The sequence below is a fragment of the Pyrus communis genome, chromosome 15, assembly GCF_041283825.1.
Source record: "Pyrus communis isolate YQ-2024b chromosome 15, ASM4128382v1, whole genome shotgun sequence".
NCBI classification, from domain to species: Eukaryota; Viridiplantae; Streptophyta; class Magnoliopsida; order Rosales; family Rosaceae; genus Pyrus; species Pyrus communis.
The window spans coordinates 15,354,932-15,380,799 of NC_142579.1; the positions used below are offsets into that span (position 1 = coordinate 15,354,932).

The 25,868-nt window shown below is 37.3% G+C and overlaps 2 protein-coding genes across 9 annotated transcripts; both read left to right on the forward strand.

The window, feature by feature from the left end:
• The first annotated feature begins 192 nt into the window (after positions 1 to 192).
• Positions 193 to 6,651, forward strand: LOC137734700 (bifunctional 3-dehydroquinate dehydratase/shikimate dehydrogenase, chloroplastic). 3 transcript variants are annotated; one of them, XM_068473972.2, is made up of 12 exons: positions 193 to 531; positions 947 to 1,182; positions 1,548 to 1,653; positions 2,294 to 2,512; positions 3,024 to 3,370; positions 3,452 to 3,515; positions 3,631 to 3,739; positions 3,838 to 3,981; positions 5,102 to 5,250; positions 5,703 to 5,865; positions 5,967 to 6,011; positions 6,212 to 6,651. In XM_068473972.2, exons 1-11 carry the CDS (start codon positions 508 to 510, stop codon positions 6,008 to 6,010), a joined length of 1,605 nt encoding a protein of 534 aa, XP_068330073.1. In that variant the 5' UTR covers positions 193 to 507; the 3' UTR covers position 6,011; positions 6,212 to 6,651. The 3 variants fall into 3 exon arrangements, with proteins under 3 accessions (XP_068330073.1, XP_068330081.1, XP_068330066.1); XM_068473965.2 differs by having other exon boundaries at positions 366 to 531; positions 2,294 to 2,521; XM_068473980.2 differs by lacking the exon at positions 2,294 to 2,512 and having other exon boundaries at positions 364 to 531.
• A 10,470-nt stretch (positions 6,652 to 17,121) lies between these two features.
• On the forward strand, positions 17,122 to 25,654 carry LOC137714249 (bifunctional 3-dehydroquinate dehydratase/shikimate dehydrogenase, chloroplastic). Of its 6 annotated transcripts, XR_015956794.1 has the most exons (15): positions 17,122 to 18,095; positions 18,323 to 18,423; positions 18,470 to 18,630; positions 19,008 to 19,267; positions 19,543 to 19,648; positions 22,356 to 22,574; positions 22,802 to 23,148; positions 23,262 to 23,325; positions 23,466 to 23,574; positions 23,677 to 23,820; positions 24,094 to 24,242; positions 24,456 to 24,618; positions 24,721 to 24,765; positions 25,186 to 25,391; positions 25,463 to 25,654. XR_015956794.1 is itself a non-coding variant. In XM_088685947.1 (14 exons), the coding sequence occupies exons 3-14, from the start codon at positions 18,610 to 18,612 to the stop codon at positions 25,205 to 25,207; spliced, it is 1,647 nt and encodes a 548-aa protein (XP_088542073.1). In that variant the 5' UTR covers positions 17,122 to 18,095; positions 18,323 to 18,423; positions 18,470 to 18,609; the 3' UTR covers positions 25,208 to 25,309. The 6 variants fall into 6 exon arrangements, 3 of the variants coding, with proteins under 3 accessions (XP_088542073.1, XP_068309609.2, XP_088542072.1); XM_088685947.1 differs by lacking the exon at positions 25,463 to 25,654 and having other exon boundaries at positions 24,721 to 24,760; positions 25,183 to 25,309; XR_015956796.1 differs by lacking the exons at positions 17,122 to 18,095; positions 18,323 to 18,423 and having other exon boundaries at positions 18,435 to 18,630; positions 25,247 to 25,391.
• Positions 25,655 to 25,868: the final 214 nt, after the last annotated feature.

The window sequence follows — 25,868 nt, forward strand, 5'->3', positions numbered from 1 at the left end:
TATAGATAACATATATGTGTTCAAATATGAACAAGTTAAAAAAAAAAAAATTAAAACAATAATAATAAAAAAAAAAGTGTCACGTCCCGTCCCACATATAAACATAGTACTAAACAACAGACAGAACAAGGGTAAAATTGATCATTCAATCTTTTAATTCCGTTCAGTCCAACGAGTACCAAACGCAGAATGGAACAACTGTCCCATTCTGTCCTGCACGTACCAAACATAACACGAAACCTTCATTCTGTCCTGTCCTATCCTGTCTCATTCCTTTCCGTTCCGTCTCGTCTCGTCTCGTCTCGTCTCGTCTCGTCTCAAACGGTACTAAGTTCCAATAAAAAAAAGGTAAGTGGTCGCGAGGCGCGCCCACCAGAACTCAATGGCAAAAATTCCTACCAAACTCATCCCTCTTTTGACACCTACCACATCACTGTGCGCTGCATCGCACCAATCCCAACACCAAAAGCAGCAGCGTCTTTCCGGCGACGTCCCTCAAACACTCCGATGGATTCTCCCCAAAACGTTTTGGTAAATAAATCTTCTCAGCAATTACCAATATCTCTGCACTGCGCCTCTGCTTTTCTCTTCCATTTGCCTGCCGGCACGACCCAGATTAAGATATAAAACCCAAAAAATTGGTTTATATTTTTCTGAATTTCTGTAATTTCTATCAGCAACTAAAAGAAGATGTAGAACTTGAAATAATTGGGATGATCTATTTTTTGCTATTTATCTTGTTCTGTTATTCTGATTGGCTGCCAGGAAAATATATAAGGTTATAAATGGTCAAACTGTTTCATATTTTTCAGCATTTTTGTCTTAAATAACTAATTAGATTCTTGAACTAATTTTATATTCGATTCAGAGAAATTTTACCTTCAATAGTGTGAATATTGTCGAATTTCTGCAATTTTTTTTAATTTTGTTTTTTTGGGAATTTTAGCTTGCTTCTGATGGCCTGCAAGTGGGAGTTGACGGCGTGAGGAGGAGTTCGACCGTCATTTGTGCTCCGATAATGGCGGAATCCGTCGATAAAATGGTGATTGATATGGGCAAGGCCAAAGCCCTTGGTGCTGACCTTGTGGAGGTTAGGTTGGATCATTTAAAAGACTTCAATTGCAATGAAGATCTCAAGATCCTTATTAAAGAATCCCCTTTGCCAACACTTGTCACGTATAGGTATTTTACCATGAATTTCTTATATGATTGAGATTGTTTGCGGCACGCCCTTATTTTAAGGGTTAGAATTGGTTGGATTTAGGGATGGTTGTTATATTGTTGTATTAAACACGAGTTTAAGTCGACATCGCCATAATGACGATTTATCACTCGGATGGATACAACAATTATTCTCATTAAATTTCATTGCATTATCTTTCAAGTGTTTATGTTAATTGATTTTATTTTCTTGTTGGTGAACCTTTCAGTTTATCTTCTTATGAAGTGTTTCTTTGCTCGTTATTAACAGTTTTTGGACTGTTATGACCTTATGAATCTCGCAGTGAGATAATATCTGACAAGACTGATATTATGTACTTTTGTAGACCAAAGTGGGAAGGTGGTCAGTATGATGGTGATGAAAAATATCGACTGGATGCACTTCGATTAGCAATGGAGCTCGGTGCTGATTTCATTGATGTTGAGCTTCAGGTTGATCTCTTACAAGTGTATAACTTGAAAACTTTTTTCTTTGGTATGATGGAATCATAAGATGTGTAACATGATCTCATTCATTTTGTCCTTCATAGTTGCTAGATACAATGATAGTAAGGAGAACTTATTAAGGTCTTTCTCTTCCCATTTTCTTTTTAAACTTTTCGGTCCTTGTTTGTTAGGATGATTCAAAAGTTAGAGTCAAATGGAAAGGAAGTGATGTTGTTTAGTTCCTCCTAAGTCTACACTACCGAATAATTGTTTGAGAGCTGTTTATGGATTGCCAGATGTGTATAAGAACTCTAAACTTGTGCAATGAAATGAACTATCGATGAAGAAGCATGTGAATACATTCTTTTGTGTTTCAAATCTAAACAATGTATCCTTACTACTGCCATCGTCGCAAAGATATTGGAAACATCATTTATCTTTCCTTTTCCATTTTAAATTTGTCACACTAGGATGTTAAACCTGAATTAGAATTTTTTGTCTTTTTTTTGGGTTACATTGGAAGGGATCAAATGTTTGACCTATTCTAATCCGAACCCTTTCCCAATCCTCCCTCACACCACTTGGACTAACCCCAAGGGGTTAATCCTGAATTACCTTGTTCTTATGTTATTAACTTTTTTTCAAGGTTGCTCATGAATTCATTGACTCCATATATGGGAAGAAGCCTGAAAAGTTTAAAGTTATTGTCTCTTCTCACAACTATCAAGAAACTCCATCAGTTGAGGCTCTTGGAAATCTTGTTGCAAAAATACAAGCCACTGGAGCTGACATAGTTAAGATTGCAACCAGTGCTTTGGATATCACGGATGTAGCACGCATTTTTCACGTAACTGTGCATTCTCAAGTAAGCAGTGTAGGTGATATGCTTTTGCATTGCACCTTCAAATTTTGGCCCATTGTTTATTCCCATAGTGAGCTGAATTTAAGTCACTGTTTTTAGTATTTAAGTAATTACAATGTGAGGGAAGTCTAAGGGGGTTCTAGGAGATTATTAATGCTATATGGGTAGTTGTTATGGAGAAGTTATCAATACAGAAAACTTAAAGGGCCTATCTGGAAAGATCTGGGGGAATTTAGTAATGTACTATAAAGGTTATTACCTAGTTTTGGCGGGGGCAGACCAGTTTAGATGAATTTTACCAGTAAAATCAGTTTCTCCTAAGGCTTCTCTTGGATTCCCTTTAGAAATCTGGGTTCCAACGGTAATTGAAGTGATTCTGTTTACATCACTATCTCTCTTAATCTGTGAACTCACTACAGGCTCGCGCCAAATGTCTTCTCCTTAGTCATTTAATTTTTTTTTTTTTAATTCTCTGTATGATAAAAACAAAATTGACCCCTTCATGGAATTTCAGGTCCCGACGATAGGACTTGTAATGGGTGAGAAGGGGTTGATTTCACGGATCCTTTGCGCAAAATTTGGTGGTTTTCTTACTTTTGGTTCGCTTGACTCAGGAATTGTTTCAGCTCCTGGTCAACCAACTATCAAGAATATTTTACATCTATACAATTTTAGGCAAATAGGGCCTGACACAAAAGTGTTTGGCATTATTGGGAAGCCTGTCAGCCACAGCAAATCACCTATGTTGTACAACGAAGCATTCAAGTCAGTATGTTTCAATGGAGTTTATGTACATTTGTTGGTAGATGACATTGCAAAGTTTCTCCATACTTACTCCTCAAAGGATTTTGCTGGTTTCAGGTTCATTTTTCTATTTCTCATCCCTAGTGTCAAAAATTTATACATCATGATCACATCTTATAGTCTTCATTTCTAACACAGCGTTACAATTCCGCACAAGGAAGCTGCACTTGAGTGTTGTGATGAAGTTGATCCAGTTGCAAAGGTAGTGAAGAAACCATTCATATTACGGTGCTCACAATCTCCATTTGAGTAGTTAGCTTACCTCTGAGTCATGCTATCCATAAATAATTGGCTTTTATCTTTATTAAAATATTCAGGCCATAGGAGCTATTAATTGTATCATACGGAGACCAACTGATGGGAAGTTATTTGGATTCAATACGGACTATGTAGGGGCTATCTCAGCTATTGAAGACGGACTGAAAGGTTACTATTATGTTGTACTAGCTAAGTTTTTTCTTCTTTCTTTGTTCTGGCAAGAATCTTCTTTTAAGGTTTTCTGGCTTCCCACTTTTACTTTACAGGTTCACATAATAGTGTCAGTTTAACTGGTTCACCTTTAGCTGGTAGGCTGTTTGTTGTTATTGGTGCTGGAGGTGCTGGAAAGGCACTTGCTTATGGTGCAAAACAGAAGGGCGCAAGGATTGCAATTGCCAATCGCACTTATGGTTGGTTCTACGTTTACTTTCTTTTCTTCCATCTTTTATTAGCTCATAAACTACCTGCTTTTCTGATCTATTTTCTCAGCATTTCATTAACAGTTTTCATTTTTCTTATGCGTCAATTTATATTATCCATGCTCATTATTGCTCTTTTACATTGTCTATTAGAACAGTAAAAACTCCATTTATACAGCATTTCAGCATCCTTATCTTTCTTTTATTGAAAATCAAAATTGAGATCATAAGTAAAGATGGTTGAAGGGACATTTCATTCTTTGGAAAAAGCAACTAAGGATATTAAAAATAAATAGATTCTGAAGATAATTTGGTTTAAAGGAGCTTGTGTATATGTCTCCGTAGTGTTTAATCTTTCACCCTTAGCGCAGAACGCAATGTTCCTTTATTTTTCTGTGTGCCATATTCTCATAGCCTACCTGGACTTACTATGCTATTTGGTTCAGCGCTCGGTATGTTTGCCTAGGAGGTTAATTTAGGAGAGAAAAGCTCGACGCTTACTTCCGGAATGGTAGTATTGTTAAGGTCTCTGGTGATTAGGTGATTGCCAGGGTTTACATAAGGTGATTGCTAGAGTGCATTCATGTGGGTGTAAAGATTTGATCCGTTTTCTTGAGAAATTTCATTATGTAAGCCGGTGGTGTCATCTGCAACATTTTCGTTCACTTTGTAGTTTCATGCAGTGATAAATTTTGAGAAGACGGTGTCATATATTTTAAGTAACCAATCTCTTAGAACTAAAAGCTCATATTTAACATGACACCATGGAGCAGATCAAACTTGCATCCTTTCCCATCTTCTCCTGAGAAAAATATCAATGAGTTTTGCATCAGTAGTATGAGATATGAAGCTTTACCCAACCGTTGAAGTGTATTTTATTTTATTGTTGTATAGATTCATGCTCCCATGCTTTTTGATGTTCTAGACATGTGCTGCATGCGAAATCTTTGCTTGACATTTCTGTACTTCGGATTGGTATATCATGTTGGCTACAGAATTTGTTTCTTTGTTTCTTATCCTCTCTTCTGCATTTTCATTTTTCCTTAACCTTATATAAAATAACATCACTCTGATTTTTTGTTCTTATGATTGATTTTTTATTTTGTTAAAGATCGAGCCAGAGAACTTGCAGACACAATTGGAGGGGATGCTTTGTCTCTTGCTGATTTAGATAATTTCCACCCAGAGGATGGCATGATTCTTGCAAATACAACATCTATTGGCATGCAACCAAAAGTTGATGAGACACCAATTTCTAAGGTTTGCTGCCCTCCCATTTTGCTGAATTATTTATTATAGGTTGTCGTATTAAAATACTTGACTGTATTTGAACATGCCTACAATGATCTGAGCTAAAAGATTTGAAGGCAACCAGAGCGAAAAATCAAATGTGGAAAAACAATATTAAAAATTTACCATCTGATGAAGTAAAAGGAGACAGACTCGATAGATTTGAACTAAGGAAACTGACTAGTTAGGTCCTTGGGTTTCATCAGTTTGAAGTTTTTTTATTTTTTTATTTTTTTATTTTTTTGGCCAAATGTACCTGGAAACCCATACATCTATGATGGCTTGGAACATCAAACCTGGGACGTCTTGCTACCAATCCAACCATATTCTTATATGGATTTTTTTATAACTGACAAAATATCACCAAATGTTATTTAGGTCACTTTTATAGAAAAAGATTTAGTGGATTTCTGTTTTTGCAGCATGCTCTGAGATCTTACTCGTTGGTTTTTGATGCCGTCTACACCCCCAAAATGACCCGACTCTTGAAAGATGCAAAAGAGTCCGGGGCCATAGTTGTTAGTGGGTTGGAGATGTTCATTGGACAGGCATATGAACAGTTTGAGAGGTTCACTGGGTTGCCTGGTAAGATTAACTTATACCACTTCATAATTCACTATCAATTTAGTATAGGATTCACATTCTATTACCAATATGGTATCAATTTAATTTTCTTTTAATTGCAGCCCCAGTGGAACTCTTTCGGAGAGTAATGGATGGTAGCTCTTGAGGTTCGTTGGGCGAATGATTAGTTTTATATTTTTAATATTTTTACATACATAGATATTATTTCACCCATGTATCTCAATTAGAACTCCTCAATTGATGCTGTTTAAGAAATGTATTATAGATGCTGTTGAGCAAGTTTGTGCACATCCACATTTTCGGCCACCTTTTGTCAGTTAAAATGCGCTTTTTTGTTTCTTGATAGTGTTTGTACCGGAGCATTTCTGGTTTCATGCAACGGTGACGGTTGCTTTCTGCGTTCTCTTTGTTGTACCCAACATCTCCACCAGGCATAAGGAAAGGAAGGCGCCATGTCAGTTCGTTTATGGATCTGTCTTCTGGTCGACGTTTATGGATCTTTCAATTTCAGTTCAAGAGAGTAAGCACATTGCATACCGAACATCCTTTGTTGTTCGTTGTCCTAGTTTAAGCCATGCTGTCTTCTCACATGACGAGTTGGATTGCATCCGAAAGAATGTACTACTGCAATTAGTTAAAGCAAACACTCAAAATGCACTTACTGCGAGGTAGAAATTGTTTTTTATGGAGAAACACAATTATTACCCGTTTTTGTTCGCGGCTTAAATTGTGGGATTTCTTCAGTGCCTCGAAGTATAAGATACTACCGAGTGTTTTAGCTGTTAATTTTTTTTTTAAATATACAAAAATAAAAATCCAAACGGTTAAAACACTCAGAGTATAAGATACTCTTGAACTTGATAATTTTGTTTTTAAATTGTTGAGTATGATGACAATCATGAAATAGAGTCGGGCTACAGTGCGTCCGTACTACCATCACCACGATCACCGTAACTCGTGCACCTCTTCCAAACCAGAACCAAGAAGATTCACAACACCTACGGGTTATTTTTTTTCTTTCTTTTTTTTTTTTTTTTTGGGTCGAAATATGGAATTATATTAGTCAATCAAATTCGAAACATTTGCATCTTCTCCTAAGATATTAAAAAAAAATTGTAGTTCTAATTAATCCCAGCCAAAACTTTTGACATGCTTATGAACGTAGAACGCCACCATATGGCTGCATGATTATACTGACGAGAATGTAGATAAACTTCACCAACTGAAAAGAAGGCATCATAGCCCAAACTCCATTGACACGTCCGCTTGAAGTTGAACCTCCTTATTGAGCATTTGAATCAGCCCCTTCGAATCGGTTTCCACCTCTACATCTCTAGCCGCTGACGAATCGCGGCCGCCTCAGCCATAATAGGTGATAAATACCTTATCCGCACCCTTTCCTCCCGCCATCTTTGGAATTCCAGCAAAGTCACGTAGCGCCCACCCACTCCTCCTAACCTTGATTCTTTCCTCCAAGCCGCATCACAATTCAATTTTAAGCTTCCAGAATCCGGCTTTCGCCATCCATTCACAGCACCCTCGGCCTGAAATTTGTCCCCTGCGTCCACCTGTCTCATCCTTTGATCTCCCGCTCCGTCCTCCTCAGCCATAGCCGCATTAAATACCGTAACCTGGCGCTGCCACAAATCGATCACGATGCAAGGCAAAATTCGATTATCATTAAACCAAGCTTCATTCCTACATTTCCAGTTACACCATAGACCAAACGCAATCTGTTGAAGCACCGAATCCTCACTCATCCCTTGTTTCCTCCATCCCGCCATAAACTCTTGTGAGCCAAGTGATCCCATATCAATCCGCAATGAATTTCCAAACCAAAAGGCTCGGAGTTTGATTGTTGGAATGATCCGACGGTGGGAACCAAAACTAGTATTTATATGTTTGGCTGAGTGAACTTGTCATTGAACTTGTGTACTATGTTTAGTGCCCGAGTGTTTATATATATCATTGCTTATGTTCGATGCCTTTTAACCGGACGCATTTTTCTTCTTCAAAGTTTTCATTACAGGGGAATAACTGTAAGATTGTTCGATGGTAGGTGTTAGACTGGAACCGTTGGTTCCAAATTCTTCTCCGCAAGGTAATCAGATTTTATTCCATTGGCTTTAAAACGAGTTGACTCAACGAAACTAGCACGGCAACATAAACAGTAGCAAGAACAAAAGCTATCAGCCAGTTCCACATATCTAGCTACCACAACTAACATAAATATAATTTAATCCAGGATCAACTCGGTCTTGTGCATTTTCTCGGGGTAGTCTGTCATGTGTTATTAACACTACGAACACGACCCCTTTTCACGACAGCACGTCCTACCCACCCTCCGTATTAAAACAGATGCAGACTAGTACACCGCCATGGCCAACTTCCGCGCCCTTGCGTACATGGTACTGGTACGGGCAATGTATATCCATGTGACCGAACTTCAAACAAACACTACATTCATAGGGACAGTGAGAGCCAGAATCATCCTTGTCATTTTTGCCGTGAAGAGTCTCGTGGTCGACGTACGCGTTACAAACTACACAGTACGTGACAACAGGATCCTTGAGAATAATCAATTCTCCCTTTTTTGGTAGCTTCGGGGTTTGCAATTCCGGCGTATCTGGTAGTCCCCTTATCATCTGGTATTCCGCCATCGAGGCCATCTGAGCATTGATAATTGAATCATGGAAAATAGAGACATGGCCCTCTCCGAAATTGAATTATTCGTCGTCAATAGCATTGTAATCTGGCAAGTAGGAGTCGATATCGTCGTAATCTGGAAAGTCGCCGTTGTCGAATGGGAGCAGGCGGCCTTGGCTGGTTCCTGGTTCCAGGTTGCCGCCGAGATCAAAGTTGTTCTCAAAGTAGGGCAGGGGACCGTGGGTGGTCAGCTTCATGGGTTCAAGTTTCATCGATACAAGGCCCGTTCCTGGTTCCTCCCTCATGGAAGCGGTTTGACAATATGTAAATATTGATGTTTGTAATTACTACAGAATTCCTGTATAATAAGGATTGACCTAACCCTACATATATACATATATATATATATATACATAAATATATATATAGTACTGTTGTTTACACATCAATACAAGGGAGTCTAAATTCCTTTTTGGTCTCCACCTCTCTTCTATGTCGTCCTTGTAGCTTCTAGGGTTTACTAATTTGAGTAGCTTTAGTGAAAAACTAACCCTCATGTATAGCCGTCCACCCTTTTTCATTGGGCTTGTTCATTTTGTTTTAAGTTGTCATGCAACTTAAAGCTTATTGGGCTTTATGGACCAAGGCACATTGGGTCGTGAAACCCGAAACTAATTTAAAACTCATTTTGAACTTATTCGTTTGATTAATTAACAAGTTAATTAATCTCAACCATACTCAATTAAAATGTTTAATTATGCTTATCCATTTAAGTTATATTTCTTAAATATCTTTACATGATGTATGATCTATTAGGTTCTAATTAGCGAGACAATGAGCGATTGTAACTCTTACTAATCGATTGTGAATTAAAATTTACTACTAATTCTCCCTATAAAAGCTGCCACAAGCCATAAGTAACACTTAGCAGTATGTCATGACTACCCAAGCTAAGTAAAAGTGGTGTAAAACCTATTCAATTACAATTGCTTTGCAATACGGTCCTTGTCTAATTCAATACTCTTTATTGCATGGTTTCAGTTGATAGTCATTCATGTCTCCAATGTGATTACTATCCATATGATTCTTGTAAATGCGATATGGAGCATTCTTCCTAAATCATATTCACATGCTTTGACCAAAGACTCCCGAATCATGTTACATTATATTCTCCTTCCATGATTGAAGGCTAGAGATCCCTTGTTGTAATGATCCCAACAATGCTAGAAGCATGAAGGCGTAGCCACAAAGCAACTGTGGTGTCTCAGGTCAAATGACTACTTTACATTATTGCAACTTACGAGTTTTTTCATAACATGTGTATAAGAACTCGTTGTTGATCATTGTTTAGTGAACTCAATAACCTTTTGATCACCTATGCATTTGTCTTAGTGTCTAACACTGATGACTTGAGACAAGTCATACTGACAATTGAGTTGACATAACACATACTAGCCTTAGCGGATTGTTTGCCCAATTGACAATCCTATGACTATGAACTTTTAGGAATGAACATAAGAGAAATGTCTCAACTTATCACAATTATTTAGTCTTTGAGCCATTGATTCGACTGAGGTACTTCCTAAGACGCTAATCCTTTCGAGGTATCTATCTAACTACCTTAGATTACTTGTCTCTTACGTTATTTACATTCCCTGAATTCATTTATTGATTTACATTTAACGAGTGGCTTTCAGGGCATACTTATAACATGTGGTGGTGGTGGAGTGTTTGGTTTCTCTCCTTAAACTTCACTACCTTAGTTCACTTTTTAGGATGAATACAACGAGAGAAGTACTCTTCCTTCTTCCTTTTGTTTACCTTTCTTTCTCCTTTTTCTTTCTCTTAGAGACATTCATGCAAGAGAGAGAGCCGATAGAGAGCTTTGCATGCAATTGATGAGTCAATGTTGAGTCTGTTGAGAAATGGAAAGAGTTGGCTTCTTGGAAAGTTTTCCTTTGAATTTTAAAGTAAAAAATAAAAATCCAAATCCCACTCACCCTACCCAAAACTGGCCATAGGGTTTCTTGGACCTTTTGGGCTTTCTCTCAATATAAGTCACCAAATGACTTAATGTGGTTAAGTGGGATCGAGTCCGCTGAGCCTAGATCAACCCAAAATAATTTCGAAGCCCAATTTAGAAATTAAACCGCTATGATAATTAATTAAATAATTTAATTAATTATTTCCTCCTTTTGATTAATCACATTAGTCATTCCAATACTTTGTAATCATCTCATACAAGGAATCGGGTCTACGATCATTAAGTTCTAATTGACGAGGCCGTGTGACGATTCAAACTCTTTGACCATTTTGACATATTGAAAACAAGCTTTTAATCCACCTTATTGTGAACAATTCATTATTGACTTTTCAAGGCTTCACTAACTATGAGTGACACCTAGCTCTACATCATAGTCCCCAAGTCGATGTAAAATATAAGGAAAACTATTCAATTGCAACTTACGATGCAGTACAAGCCCTCTTTAACAATACTCTCAATCACATTGCTAGGGTATGGATAGTCTATGTCAACTCCAAATGTGATCCTTTTACATATACATGATTCTATTGTTCAGCTATCAAGAATTTATCTTGATCATGCTTAGTACCCCAATTGAGGATTCCTTGTTCATGTCGTAGAGTATTCTACTTTCATTTATAAAAAGCTAGAGATCCCTTGTTATACATTTACATGCCACTTTGGATAAAAGGATGACCAGACGTAGCACCTTAATAGCCCTAGGGCATACATGTAACAAGACAACCATGATGTATTAGATCAAAGGATTAATCTGCATGATTGCAACTTAGAATTGCTTGACATGTAACTCTCTATACAATAAATCTAAGTTGATTGCGCTCTGTGAACTTAATCTCCATTAAGCACCTACACAATTGTCTTAGCCTAACTCAGGTAATGGCCTGAGACTGTCCTTGCACTTTTTATCCTAACCTTGTCCATGCATAGTACAAGTCTTATTGAATTATAAGATACCGACTCAAAGAATCCAATGACTAAGAACAATGTTTAAGATAAACACATATGAAGAGGGTCTCTTTAGCCAATATTCTCGAGAACTACTTAGAAAAAACCACATGCGAAGTAAAACAAGATCCGTACATGCCCAATAATAAAGAAACCCTTACAAAACATTAAACCCACCAATGCATTACAGCTAACAGTAATGACTCAACCACCATGAGCGGAGCTCCATCATGGACACAACTCATAAGCCACGCCGGCCCATCCTCGATTCAAAATGGAATCCCTGATCACGCAGACTGTAACTAGCAATTCAATGTGCAACTCTATTTATAACACGCGAAATATGTTCAGAGAGACTAGAGGGTAAAAGACCAGGAGTGAACTTCACTAACCAACACACCCACCGCAGTAAAGCTCACCTTCACTAGTCACCAATTGGACGATATTTAAGGAACTTGATCCGATGATGAGAGAAACAAAATAGGTAGGTATAACAAACGTTAAACATACCTTCAAAGCGTATTATTTCGTTCCAAGGACGAACAACAAGCATTGAGCTCACATTGAGGCAAACCCCGCCAAACCCCTATAGTCATCCTAACAATTACGCCAACACCATAGGTTCAATCATTTTTAGCCAGCGACAGTCAACAATTGGTTTTAAAAACTCAAATCTTAGTGACTTCCACTTTAGCTTAAAAAATCCATCACCACTATTCACTAAATATTGTTCTTTTCTTTAGATTCATTAAATATTGTTCTTTGTTTTTCCATCCTTGCAATAAAAAAATAAAAAAAATCTTTTTGTGCACTACTTTTGGTTTTTTAATCCACTTTAATTGACTCACATTTTGTCTGTATTAGAGCATCTCCAAGCCTACTCTAACTTCAAACTCTAAAATGTGATTTTAAAATGATATATTCTCACAATAGTCCAACTGTAAAAGTTTTCTACTCCAACCATACTCTATATTTGAAACTTTAGAAACAAAATATTCCTTAATATTCTATTCTTTTGGGGAAAAAAATAAATTATATACTTAAATTTTAATTTATTATGCACATGACTCCTTTCATATTTCATCTTCTACTAACTTCATATAATTAACTACTAAAATTCCAAGTTTATTTTTATAGAAGTCAATATTAGACTTGCATTAAAGATCTCAACGAAATATTTGTAATGGTGTAAATTTTAAATAAAAAAAAATATGTGAAATTAAAATTATGACATAATAATTGTTATTAGTTAAAATGAGAAAGGGATATGAAAAGAAATAAAATTTCTTTAGTATAGCAAATAGGGGTAGTATAAGCATTATATAAAAAAGAACATACTCCAAATTCATACTCTTAAAAAGAGTAGGAATGAAGAAGTTTGTGCATCAAATAATGTTTTGAACAGGGTTAAAAATGCCCTTAGACTGAGTCCGGCAAAAGGAGCCAAACCCAAAAAAGGGCCATCGAAAGCTAAGACCTAAATCTAAGAAATTTGGGTTTGGACCCAAATTTAGATTTAGATTTGGCTAACCTAAACCTTGAGTGAGCCTCACTTATTTATTTATTAAATATGGCTGAATATCATAGTTAGTGGCCAACAGCTGGGCCCTGCATGGCAAGGACCCCAGAAGTGCAACACTAATTGTGGCTTTTAATTTGGGCCTTCGATTTTTGGAGGGTTGGTTATCAATGCATATCAAACTCGATTTTTGGGCAATCCTTTGAAATTGATTTAACAGTCCATATTTGTTTTGTCAAATCCAACAATAAAAGAATAATCCAACGACTAAAATTTAAATCCAATACTCAAAATAATAAAATTATTATTATTATTATTATTTTATATAATAGATCCACTTTAAAACATTATCCCAAACTCTAAAAATGCACATTCATTTGTTCAAAATTATCCCAAACTCTATAAATACTTATTCATTTGTTCATTCATCTACACAAAATCAATTGCTTCCTCATATAGTTTTCATATTCTTCTTTCTCCCTCAATTTTGTTTGAAGATGTCTTTAGGACAAAATGCAAGAGGTCCAAATGGGAAGAAAAAGAAGATGAAGCTTTATGTGAAGCTTGAGTTGCAATTTCTGAAGGTGGTGCTACGAACACCAATCAACCTCTAGTCTACAATACTCATAAGTTGAATCAGCAAGGCACCAAGTGGCAGCATCCAGAAGACGGCGGTAAGCCTCTGCTATGGTGAGAAACCTCCGTGTCTGATTACATCCTTCTTTTGGGCAAAGTACTTGCCATGAATACCAACATCATTCAAGACAAAAGAGTTATTGCCTCATTCAGAAACGCATATGGAAATAGGTGGTATTGAAAGTTGAGTTGATGTAGAAGTAGTCCTTCATAAGTTCTCCATGCTTATTTTCTCTATCATGATTGACTACTTGATGACTAGTGAACCAATTAACTACAATATATCAGTATGTTAGCTTGATCAGCCAACATTGAAGTTATTGTAGCAATGACATGCCTAACCTCTTGTTGATGCCTTTCCTCATCACAATCGTCCTCCAACAACATTTTCATTGCCAAACTACGTCTCGAAGTCATTGAAATAAGAAAGTGTGTCACTTTGAATAGATATGAAAGGTGTTTGGGTTAATATTTAACTTTGGACTTCAAGGGAAGAAAGCCCAAAAGAGCTTAATAAAGGAGATTTTGCCCGAGGCCCAGAGTCAAGCCCAGATACCTATCTCGAGACAATATGGCGACTCCCTATTTAATGCAAAGGTTAGGTGATTACAAGAGAAGTGACAACCGACGGAAATCCACCTACTCTAGGCGTAAAAGCACTTTCTGAATGGCAAAACATGTAAAATTGTTGATGACTCACTACCCTTCAGTTGTTTTTGGGTAAGAGCAGAAATAGTACAGTCGGGTTAATTCGTCTATAAAAAGAGGAAGAGGGCCCATAGACAAGGACACTCAACCAATCAAACAAACAAACATAGAACTTGCCTATCAGCCAAGCAAATACCCAGAAAGCTGTGCTTTGTCCAGATTTTGTACCCTTTTAGCCTTAGACTCCCCTTAAAAAGCTATCTTTTATGTAGTGTAAAAGCTCTGCTACCTTTCCTAAATGTTGTAGTATTGATTCTCTTGTGGAAACTTGTTCACAACTCATCATGCTTTATTACTCAACCCCCTGTAACTATAAAGAGAAGAGACCACAAGACGTTTAAACCTTACCCGACAAGGTGAAATCTTGCCTAACTCTCTTTGTTTTGTCTTTAAGTTAATAGATTTGGTGTTATGATATATTCCCCAATATATATTCAAGTCATTTCCAGTCTTTTGATGAACAAAAGTTCCATTAGTTCTCAGATATGGTTCACTTAGTGGTTTTACTATCATAAGAAGACTAAATGTGAATCAAACTGATGAATTGATCAGATATGGACCTCCACCCTTTAAGCATACAAGATAACCAACTAAAAGTCCTTGATCTCAAGGTATGGAAAAGAACTTAATGTAGACTTAACCCATCTACGACAATCCTTTGATAACAAGAAGTCAGAATAACTTATGGCGCAAGTAATTGGCTTAAATACACTTGTTCAACATCTGCCAAATTGAGATGGTAGTGGCATGCCTAAGCACTTAGTTAATTTTGATTGTGAGCCTCAAGGTCTACACCTAAGTCCCCACAAAGGCACCTTTCAGAACTAACTTTGTCCTCTTCTTGCAGCATCTCAACAAGCAGGAGCTTGACAACCAACCAAAGTGCCAACGCCTTGGGGAGCTGTGTGCTCGAGCCAGGGACCCTTCCTAGCTAGATTTCCTGCCCGAACAAAAGGTGATATGTGTTCAAATTCCCTTTATATAGAGAATGGAGGAGTGAAAATTTATTGTTGTTTGGTTATTGTTTAGGGTAGTTTGACCGGTGGATAGTGAAGTTTGGTTGGTTGAGTGGTGTGATTTGTTTGGCTTTCAAAATTTTGGTAGAATTTAAAATAATTTTAGGTTAAGGAATTTGTAAAATTAAATAAAGATTACATAACTCAAAGTTAAAAAGAAAAATTCTTACCAAAAAAATTAGGGTTAAAATCATTCCGCAACAATTAATACATTTTATGTCTTCAAGATTAAGTCTGGAGGGTTGGGTCACATTCATTGTTCATAGAGCTAAATTATGTCTTTTAGTGGACTAAATATTTGGTTTAGAGCAAGATTCTAAAAAACGCTAGGTGCTTGTTGGGCGGCGGGTTGGGGCATAGCCCCTAGGTGGACTAGGCGGATTTAATTAAACTTATTATATAACATATAAATAAGTGCTTACTTACACTCTAAAAAATAAAAATATACTTTTATTGAGAATTTAGGAAAGTTAAAGCTTAAAACTTAAGCCATATTGCCATCATCACTGAAAAATGCAGCAAAAAATAAGAAAAACAAAAAATCAAATTTGAAAATTCACTACGTAAGTAGGTTATTCAGAAAAACCTTTAACTTAATTAAAAAAAGTTACAAACAATGGAACCGCCTAGCCTCCACCTAACTCTCGCCTAGCCACCGCCTAGCCAGCCTAGCCACCGCCTAGCCTGCCTAACTAGCCTAGCTCGCCTAGGCGGCCACCTAGCCCCTACCTGATTTTCTCCACATTTCGTCCTAAATTGCATCGGTCCTCCATCGCCTAGGTCAAATTTTAGAACATTGGTTTTGAGTGCAACGGTTAAACCAACTCCATTGCAAGGACTCAAACCCAAATATATGTGTTTAAACCCAAACAAATGCCACCTAAACTAAAAAATATTGGGTTGGTCCCAAATCAAAACCTAAATTTGGTTTCAGATTTAGCTAACCCAATAATCTTGATGAAGCCCATTTTTTTTTTTTAAATGCAGTTGAAGGTTTGGAGTTAGTGGCAGACAATTGGGCCCCACGTTGCAGGGACCCTAGCTGTCCAACAGTCATTGTCGGTTTGAATTTGGGCCTTCCAATTTTTGGACTGTTAGTTATCAACGATCCAGATAAAACTCATTTTTTCTTTTTTCTTGGACAATCCTTTGAATTGATCTAACGGTCCCATATTTATTTTTGTCAAATCCAACGGTAAAATAAAGATCCAACGACTGAAATATAAATCTAGTGGTCAAAATAATAAAATACATATTTGGAGTGTGTATTGAAATTTGGTGCGTTGATGTGTATATTGAAGTTTGGTTGGGTAAGTGGTTGGTTTGTGTGATTTGTTCGATTTTGAAAATTTTGTCTGCATTAATTTTTTTGTTGTTGTTAAAACATGCGTAAAATTAATTAAGATAGCATAACTCAAAGTTACAAAAAAATCCCATCAAAAATATATTACAGTTAAAATCATTATACAACAATTAATATTTTTTAAGTTCTGAAATTAGGTATGTAAGGTTAAGTCTTTTTTTTTTTAGTAAACCTAAATATTGAGCTTGGGTCCAAAAATTGGAGTTGGCTTTAAGGTTAGTACAAGTCCTCGTTTGGCAACTCATATTGTATTGACTATTTCAGTCAGATAGGATAATTAGTCATCAGATAGTACTGACTAAATTAGTTAGGCGTTTAGTGTTATACTGGATTAAAATATTAACTGGTTAGTGCTATGTTTGATATTGTGCCGATCACATACTGTAATTATAAAACTAATTTGAGATAGAAACTTCGGTGCCTCAACTTTGATTAATTTCACCTAAAACAAAAACTTTGTCATGATTGCCCAGACCTTTTGCTTCTCACACAGAAAAGTCAAAAATTCTCCATCTTCCTCTCAACACCTTTGCTTTTCACCCAGCCAAATCCAAACCAACCTCATCAACCTCCACTCATATACAACCAAAAATTACAATTGCTCAATCTTTACCAAGATTTGAAACTCAAAACTCAAAGCAGATCTGAAAGAGGAAATCCTTTTAGCCATATCTCTTGCCGGATCGTTGCTGTTGGTTCACAAGAACACCATGGATGGCAGATGAGAAAGAACACAGTTAGAGAGATGAGTAGGAATGTGTTTGATTCATAGCCGACGTCGATGTGTGAGGACATTTAAGAGAGTAGATCTCGGGATGGGAGAAGTCGGGGTTAGGCTGATGGTGAGGGAGAGGATGGTGCTCTCGTCGTCACTTGCGAGGTAGGGTGGGTAGCTGAGCATTCGCATTTTGATGTGTAGGAGACGGAGTGGAGAAGGAAATAGAGAGAACGAGAGACAGGGAGGAAGCTAGAGAGAGCGTATTGTTGGCCCGACTAATTATACTAGTACTATTTAGTACATAATCACACCAAACATCCGGGACCGTATTATTTATCCTATCCGATTCCTTATATGGGCAACCAAACGAGGAGTAGTATAAGGAGTATATATGTACACATGACGCACCTCTTCTGATATGTACACACGGTGAGACAAGTTTAGCACATGAAGTACCTTTATGGTATGATATGATTTGCTACCTACCCAGCAGCAACAGTAAAGAGTCATGGGATTCATGAGGAGAGGAACAACCCATACAATAATTAGCAGAGCCCATTTGTCCAAAACAAGGACAATGAAACAATACGACACTCGAATCATGTAGTGCCACGTATCTATTAAACTACAAAAGAGTAAGAGTGTTCAAATCTCCCTCTTCTTACGCTGTTAAAAAAGAACTAGTAAAAAAGATTATGTTTTTGAAATTTAAGAGTAAAAATAATCAATGTTTATTATGTCATTGTGATGTTATTATTTATCATCATTGAGTTATCAATATGTAATTAATATATCGTGGTTATTAAAAATTGATCATTTCCGCAACTAAATCACAAACACGAGTCGTTCCTCTTAATTGCAGTTTAAACAAGCAATCTCTCTTTAAAGAAGCGACGTGGACCGCCCAACCACTATCCATTCTGAGACAGACTACCTGCATACATTTCAAAACATTGATTGACGGTGAATCTCTCTCTCTCTCTCTCTCTCACCAACCTTGACGGACCAGGCATTTGGAAGAGGAAGAAGTCTCTCTCTCTCTCTCTCTCTCTCTCTCTCTCTCTCTCTCTCATCGGCCTTGACGGACCAGGCATTTGGAAGAGGAAGGAGGAGCAGCAAAAGCAGCTGCACATTTGGCCCAACAAAACAATGCAATCTCATCACATTACGGTAACACTACCTTGGATCCTCCACTCATTTTTCATCTCCCAACTTCTTTTAACTAGAAAAGTTAAAAAGTACAGCACCAGAATCTTCCTCCTTTACTTTTGAGTAGTTTTACTCAGCTGCCAAAAGGGTGGAGGTTTACTGACTGACTATGTTTAACTTAACAAAAAGTTTCCTGAATTTTCTTAGTTAACATCCTATCAGATATAGAGATCGAATGGAAAATGAAGATATATAGGAATCGTATTTTGTGTTGTTATTGATGGTTGAGAGTATGAATTCCAAGTCAGGGAAAAAAATGAGCTTGCATGTGCTTATAAGTAGTTGGTTTTATGATGGATCTTACTGACAGTCTTCTATTTCGGTTGAATTTTGATCAGCTTGATTCTTCTTCTTCTGTTGCTGGTTCTGATGGACTGGAAGTGAAATGTAACGGGATGAGGGCGAGGAACTCGACCTTACTTTGTGTTCCGATAATGGCTGAGACTGTCGATCAGATGGTGATCGATATGGGCGAGGCAAAAGCCGTTGGTGCTGACCTTGTGGAGATTCGATTGGATTGTTTGAAGGTTTTCAATCACAATCAAGATCTCAAGCGTCTAGTGAAGGAGTGCCCTTTGCCGACAGTTTTCAGTTATAGGTGAGACATTTCCTGCCTTTTACAACATTTTCCATAAGAGTTGGACTACTTGAATCGAATAATTGAGGAATGTCACTAGTGTTGGGCTACTCTCCAATATTGCCAATCGGTTTTATGGTGAAACCTCAACTTTCTTCAACTAGTTTCGCAAAGTTCTTTTCAGCTGTATACTCTTTTTCGATCTTAATTAATTTCTTGAAAGCTTGCTTTGTGTTCTCCCCTAAGAATTTCCCAGTTGTCTGGTACTATCAGCTGACATTTATGAACTTTTGTAGGCCAATATGGGAAGGTGGCCAGTATGATGGTGATGAAAAAACTCGACTGGATGCACTTCGATTAGCGATAGAGCTCGGAGCTGATTACATTGATGTCGAGCTTCAGGTTGCTCTCTTACAAATGTACACTTTTAAGTCATTTATGTTATTTGCCACGGTTGGATCATCATAAGTTTAACGTAATGGCAATAGGGAAATTCTAATGGACCCATTTTCCATTTGATACTTTTCTGTTTTTTCGTTTATTGGGATGAATTGTACTTTTAAAATGCATGTGAAAAACACTTAACAGATTTAAACTAGGTGAACACAGGTAAAAACCATCAAAACAACACCACATTTAAACTAGGTGAACACTGGTAAAAACCATCAAAACAACAATAATAAAGTCTTATTTCACTAAGTGGGGTCGGCTATATGAATTCTAGAACACCATTGCGCTCAGTTTTGCGTCAAGTCTTCTGTTAGCTCCAAGTACTCCATGTCTTTTCTTAAAGTCTCTTTCCAAAGTCTTCCTATTTCCCTTTTGCCCTAAGCCTCTATCTCATAATCTCATTTTCTAATCGGAGCATTTGTAGGTCTTCGGTTCACATCCAAACCACCTTAACCGATTTTCTCTCATCTTATCTTCAATTGCCGCCACTCCTACTTTACCTCGGATATCCTCGTTCTTTTTCCTGTCCTTTCTCATGTGCCCACACATCCAACGACGCATTCTCATGTTCGCTACACTCATCTTTTGCACGTGGTGATGCTTGACCGCCCAACATTCCGTGCCATAAAGTATTGCTGGCCTTATTGTCGTCCGATAAAATTTTCTCTTGAGCTTTAGTGGCATGCGACGATCACACAACACATCCGATGCACTTTTCCATTTAACATATCTAGCTTGTATTATATGGTTGAGATCTCCATCCAATTCTCCGTTCTTTTGGAAGATAGATCAAAGATAGCGAAAACGTTCACTCTTTGGTGTTTCCTGATCTCCAATGTTCACCTATATCTTATTTGGACCCCTATTCCCACTGAACATGCACTCCATGTACTCTTTCTTTGACCTACTTAGGCGAAGACCTTTAAATTCCATGTACTCTGTCTTTGACCTACTTAGGTGAAGACCATTAGATTCCATGTACTCTGTCTTTGACCTACTTAGGCGATGACCTTTAGATTCGAACACCTCCCACTAAAGCTTAAGCTTCACATTTACTCCCTCATGCGTTTCATCTATCAATACTATATCATCTGCGGAAAGCATCTACAGAGGGGTATCATCTGAAATGTGTCCCGTTAACTCATCCATTACCAATGCAAAAAGGTAAGGACTCAAAGCTGAGCAACGGTGTAACCCTATGGTTATGGAAAACTTTCAGTTTGTCCTTCATGAGTTCTTACTGCAATCCTTGCTCCACCGTACATGCAATTCGTACACCTTTCTTCACTAGAATCCTCCAAAGAATTTCTCTTGGGACTTTGCCCTATGTTATTTCCCAAGTCTATAAAGACCATGTGCAAATCCTTTTGCATATCTCTATATTGTTCCCTTGATCTTCGTAAGCGATAGATTATCTCCATAGTCGAGCGACCTAGCATGAACCCGAATTGATTGTTTGAGACTGGGTCTCTTGCCTCAATCTATGCACAATTATTCTTTCCCAAAGCTTATTATATGACTCATTAACTTAATACCCCTATAGTTCATGAAATTTTGTATGTCGCCCCTATTCTTGTAGATAGGCACGAGATTGATTTTTCGCTACTCATTTGGCATCTTCTTCATTTTCAAAATCTTATTGAAAAGGTTTGTGAGCCATGCTATACCCGTCTCTTCCAAGACCTTTCACACTCAATAAGTATATTGTTGGGACCCACTGCTTTTCTATGCTTTGTCTTTTTTTAGAGTTACAACCACTTCCTCTTTCCTGATTTGGCAGCAGAAAGTAATTTCTACACTCTTCCAAGTTACTCAACTCACCCAAAGAAGTATTCCTTTCGTGCTCGTCATTGAATAGATTATGAAAATAAGCTCTCCATCTGTCTTTAACCGTGTTCTCCGTAGCTAGAACATTTCCTTCTCATCCTTCATACACCCTACTGGGTTCAAGTCTCTTGTCTTCCTTTCCCTTGCTCTAGCCGTTTATAGATATCCAACTCCCCTTCTTTCCCCTTCTTTGGTATCTAATCGCTTATACATATCGTCAAAAGCAGCTAGCTTCACTTCTCTCAGGGCTTTATTCGTCTCTTTCTTCGCTATCTTATACCTCTGACACTTTTCATCAATTGTATCCTTGTATAAGGCTTTACAACATTCCTTCTTTGTCGAAATTTTTTCATGTACCTTCTCCTTCCACCACCAAAATTACTTTTGATGTGGAGCAAATGCTTTGGACACTTCAAGGTCTTGTTCTTTCTTCGATGTATTTTGATATGTGCATCCATCACCAACATGCGATGTTGGTTAGCTAGGCTCTCTCCCGGTATAACTTTACAATTCTTACAAGTTATATGATCATCAAAGAGATTAAATATTTATTGTTCGTATCTCATGGCTGAAAAAGAGGCTTACTGCAAGTGTTTTGTTCTTGAAAACAACTGATGTCGTTTTTGTGCACACTGCTAGTTATAACTCAGCTGGTTCTTTGAAATAATATTGATGAAGAAGGGCTGCACATTCACCTCCACCTAAAATGTAGATAAGCTACTCTTATCAGTACCATCATCACAAACATACTAGGAAATTTGCTTCTTTGCATTTCCAATTTAAAATTTTCATAAAGATTACCTATTACTAATCTAATCACTTCTTTTTGAAGGTTGCTCGTGAATTCATCGACTCTATAAATGGAAAGAAGCCAGAAACTTTAAAAGTCATTGTTTCTTCTCACAACTTTCAAGATACCCCATCTGTGGAGGCTCTTGGCAATCTTGTAGCAGGAATACAATCTAGTGGAGCTGACATAGTGAAGATTGCAACCACTTCCCTGGATATAACAGATGTAGCACGCACTTTTCAAATAACCGTTCATTCTCAAGTAAGGTGTATGTGTGTGCATATATAATTATTCGTTTATGTAGATCAAGGAGACTGCAGATTCTTGAGAACTTGTCTAGTTTTGTGTTATGAATTTGCTGTACTGAGTAGATACTAGATATCAGGCTGTTTAGAGATAAATTCCCTGTTTCTGTATTCCTTTAGCTTAAATAATTAAGGTATCTGTTTCTTATCCAAATGAAAATTTACTCCTTCCTGGAATTTCAGGTTCCGTTTATAGGACTTGTACTGGGCGAGAGGGGTTTGATTTCACGGATACTTTCTGCAAAATTTGGCGGTTATCTTACTTATGGTACGTTGGAGTCTGGAATAGTTTCTGCTCCTACTCAACCTACAGTCAAGGATCTATTACATTTATACAATTTCAGACAGATAGGGCCCGACACAAAAGTGTTTGGCGTCATCAGCAAGCCTGTCAGTCACAGCAAATCACCAAAGTTGTACAATGAAGTATTCAACTCAGTCGGTTTCAACGGTGTTTATGCACATTTGTTGGTAGATGATATTGCAAAATTTTTCCAGACATACTCATGCATGGATTTTGCTGGATTCAGGTTCAATTTTATGTTGAGTATTTTAGTGTCTAATTAGTAGAATATCCATATACATTTTGTTGTCGGACATTTTCCTTCAATATCACAGCTTCTTATCTTCCATTCTGACGCAGCGTTGGTATTCCTCACAAGGAAGCTGCAGTTAAGTGCTGTGATGAGGTTGATCCAGTTGCAAAGGTAATCATCATACTAAGATGCTGGCAGTTTATTTTGGAGGAGTTGGCTGACCTCTTTTCAATTGCGTATATATCAACTTTCTTCTCGACTTGTACTACTTGTACTTGATTGAATTGAATCTCTTGATCGAAAATATTCAGTCAATCGGAGCTATTAACTGCATTATAAGGAGACCAACTGACGGGAAGCTATATGGATTCAATACGGACTATGTTGGTGCTATTTCTGCTATTGAGGAAGGACTGAAAGGTTAGGTTTCCTCTATATTTTGTAGCAGCTAGCTCTACTCTCTCTTCCATGTTTGTGATTGTAACAACCTTTCGGTAGGTTTACACATATCTCTTTTTACAGGTTCGCCTAATGCTGGCAGTGTAACTGGTTCCCCTTTAGCTGGTAGGCTGTTTGTTGTCATCGGTGCTGGTGGTGCAAGCAAGGCACTTGCTTATGGTGCAAAGCAGAAGGGAGCAAGGATTCTAATTGCCAATCGCACATATGGTTTACTTCTGTCTTTGTTTTTATCTTCCATAAACTATTTGTTTTCGTGTTCTCTTCTGTGCTTGCTTTCAGACCATTTCATTCACTGGCATATTCATGTATTCTTCCTCTTTGATGGTTTGCACACACTATTGCTCTACAATCTACATTCGTAAGCCTCTAAATAATTATTCGTCACTTAGGTTATAAATGTATTATAGAAAGAAATGTTGAGATTAATTATTCGTTCTTGATATATATCGATTTATTTATATATTTACTTTGCTCATGAAGATCGAGCCAGAGAACTTGCAGACACCGTCGGTGGTGACGCGGTATCTCTTGCTGATCTAGGCAATATCCCTCCAGAGGATGGCATGATTCTTGCAAACACAACATCGATTGGAATGCAACCGAACGTTGGCGACACACCCCTTTCCAAGGTTTGTGCTTCTCACATTTCTGTTGCTGCATTACCGATACGATCATTAAATGTTTGTACATGTGATCTTATCTTGGGGATCTTTTAACTGGAATACTGTGCGGCCGAGTACTGTCATGTTAGAAGAGGAGCCTAACACAAGTTTTTCTTAAAACGATCATCGACGGACACTAGAAATCATGATTCGAGTGGACTTCCTTTTCTATTTTTGCAGCATGCTCTGAAATATTATTCATTGGTTTTCGATGCCATTTACACCCCAAAAATGACGAGACTGTTGAGGGAAGCAGAAGAATGTGGTGTCACAATTGTGAGTGGGTTGGAGATGTTCATTGGACAGGCATATGAACAGTTTGAGAAGTTCACTGGATTGCCAGGTAACAATAATTTATGTTGAAGGAAAATTTAAAATTCTACCAACAACATGGTATCTATTTAATTGACTCTTACTATAAAAAAAAAAAAATTGTCAATTGCAGCTCCAAAGAAACTATTTAGAAAAGTCATGGAAAATCACTCCTGAGGTTAGTTGTGTTAATTATTTTTTCTCGTTTTACCGTTTTCATGTAAATGGTTCTGAATTTTATGCTTTTCTACATTTCTCAGTTTTTTTTCTTCTTAAGAAGGGTTAATAGAAAAGTTAATTTATGCCCAAAATGCAAACCTACATTAGGTCTAGTCCATGGGTTGCAGCTTGTAGAGGTAAGGAGATTTTTTTTCTTTAGTAAACTGGGAACACTATTCGGTCACAATATAAGTGGATGGATACTTGAAAAGAAATAATTTTTCTTAAATTAAATTATGACACTTGGTGTACTGATCCGTGTACCGGTAGACTGATAAATCTCTCAGAGCTAAATCCTTTGTATTTTGCCGCATATGTTCACATTCTTTTTTTATTTGATGACTCGAATTTATGTATTCAATAATGCTATTGATACCAGAAAAAAAAAATCTAAACCCTAGCCCCCTAGCCTTACGCATCAAACTCGGATATTTGAGCAGTGGTTGTTGTTCAGAGTTAAGGTGGGGACTTTAGTTTTTCATTTGGGTTATGCGCATGACAAAGACTATGAGGAGGACGCTTGGCGTTTGTTGGAGGTGACTCACAGTAGTGCTTTTATACGGACGGTTGCAACATCATCAAATGGTGCGCGGTCTTTTCTTCGTAATGGCTTTTTTCTTCTTTTTTTTTGTGGTTCTACGATTTCCACGGTTCAGTCCTCGCGAGTGTTACGAGGTTAGATGTGGATCCCCCATTGTTGAGGAATTGTATTGTATTGTATTGTTGGTGCTTTTGTAATTGTGATATTGTGGTGTTCATATTGGCACGTGTGGCCTCTTTGGTTGTTTGACGTGCATATCCTATATACATTCATGGTTGTTTCTTAATAAATATTTAAGTTATGCGCACATCTTGTTACTTTTGTTTGTTGGTTACGTAATTTTGTCTAGAGCTGTGTGACGCAGCGGATGTATGACAAAGAAAATCAAAGAAAGTTCCGACGCTAGAATCTACTAGCAAATAAGCTCCCGGAATCCGTGAGGAAATAAAAAAAAAATTCTAAAAGTTTAATTGATAATAATATAATTGATTACAAACCTAAAGCCCAGATGAACTATTTAT

What these genes read in the sequence shown, in the direction of transcription:
- LOC137734700 (XM_068473965.2), top strand. Translation starts at nt 508, where the DNA reads ATGGATTCTCCCCAAAACGTTTTG. An exon ending in AAGGATTTTGCTGGTTTCAG is followed by an intron (nt 3,371 to 3,451) that starts GTTCATTTTTCT and finishes TTTCTAACACAG; the next exon opens with CGTTACAATTCCGCACAAGG. An exon ending in AATTGCCAATCGCACTTATG is followed by an intron (nt 3,982 to 5,101) that starts GTTGGTTCTACG and finishes ATTTTGTTAAAG; the next exon opens with ATCGAGCCAGAGAACTTGCA.
- LOC137714249 (XM_088685947.1), top strand. Translation starts at nt 18,610, where the DNA reads ATGCAATCTCATCACATTACG. An exon ending in ACATTGATGTCGAGCTTCAG is followed by an intron (nt 19,649 to 22,355) that starts GTTGCTCTCTTA and finishes TTCTTTTTGAAG; the next exon opens with GTTGCTCGTGAATTCATCGA. An exon ending in AATTGCCAATCGCACATATG is followed by an intron (nt 23,821 to 24,093) that starts GTTTACTTCTGT and finishes TTGCTCATGAAG; the next exon opens with ATCGAGCCAGAGAACTTGCA.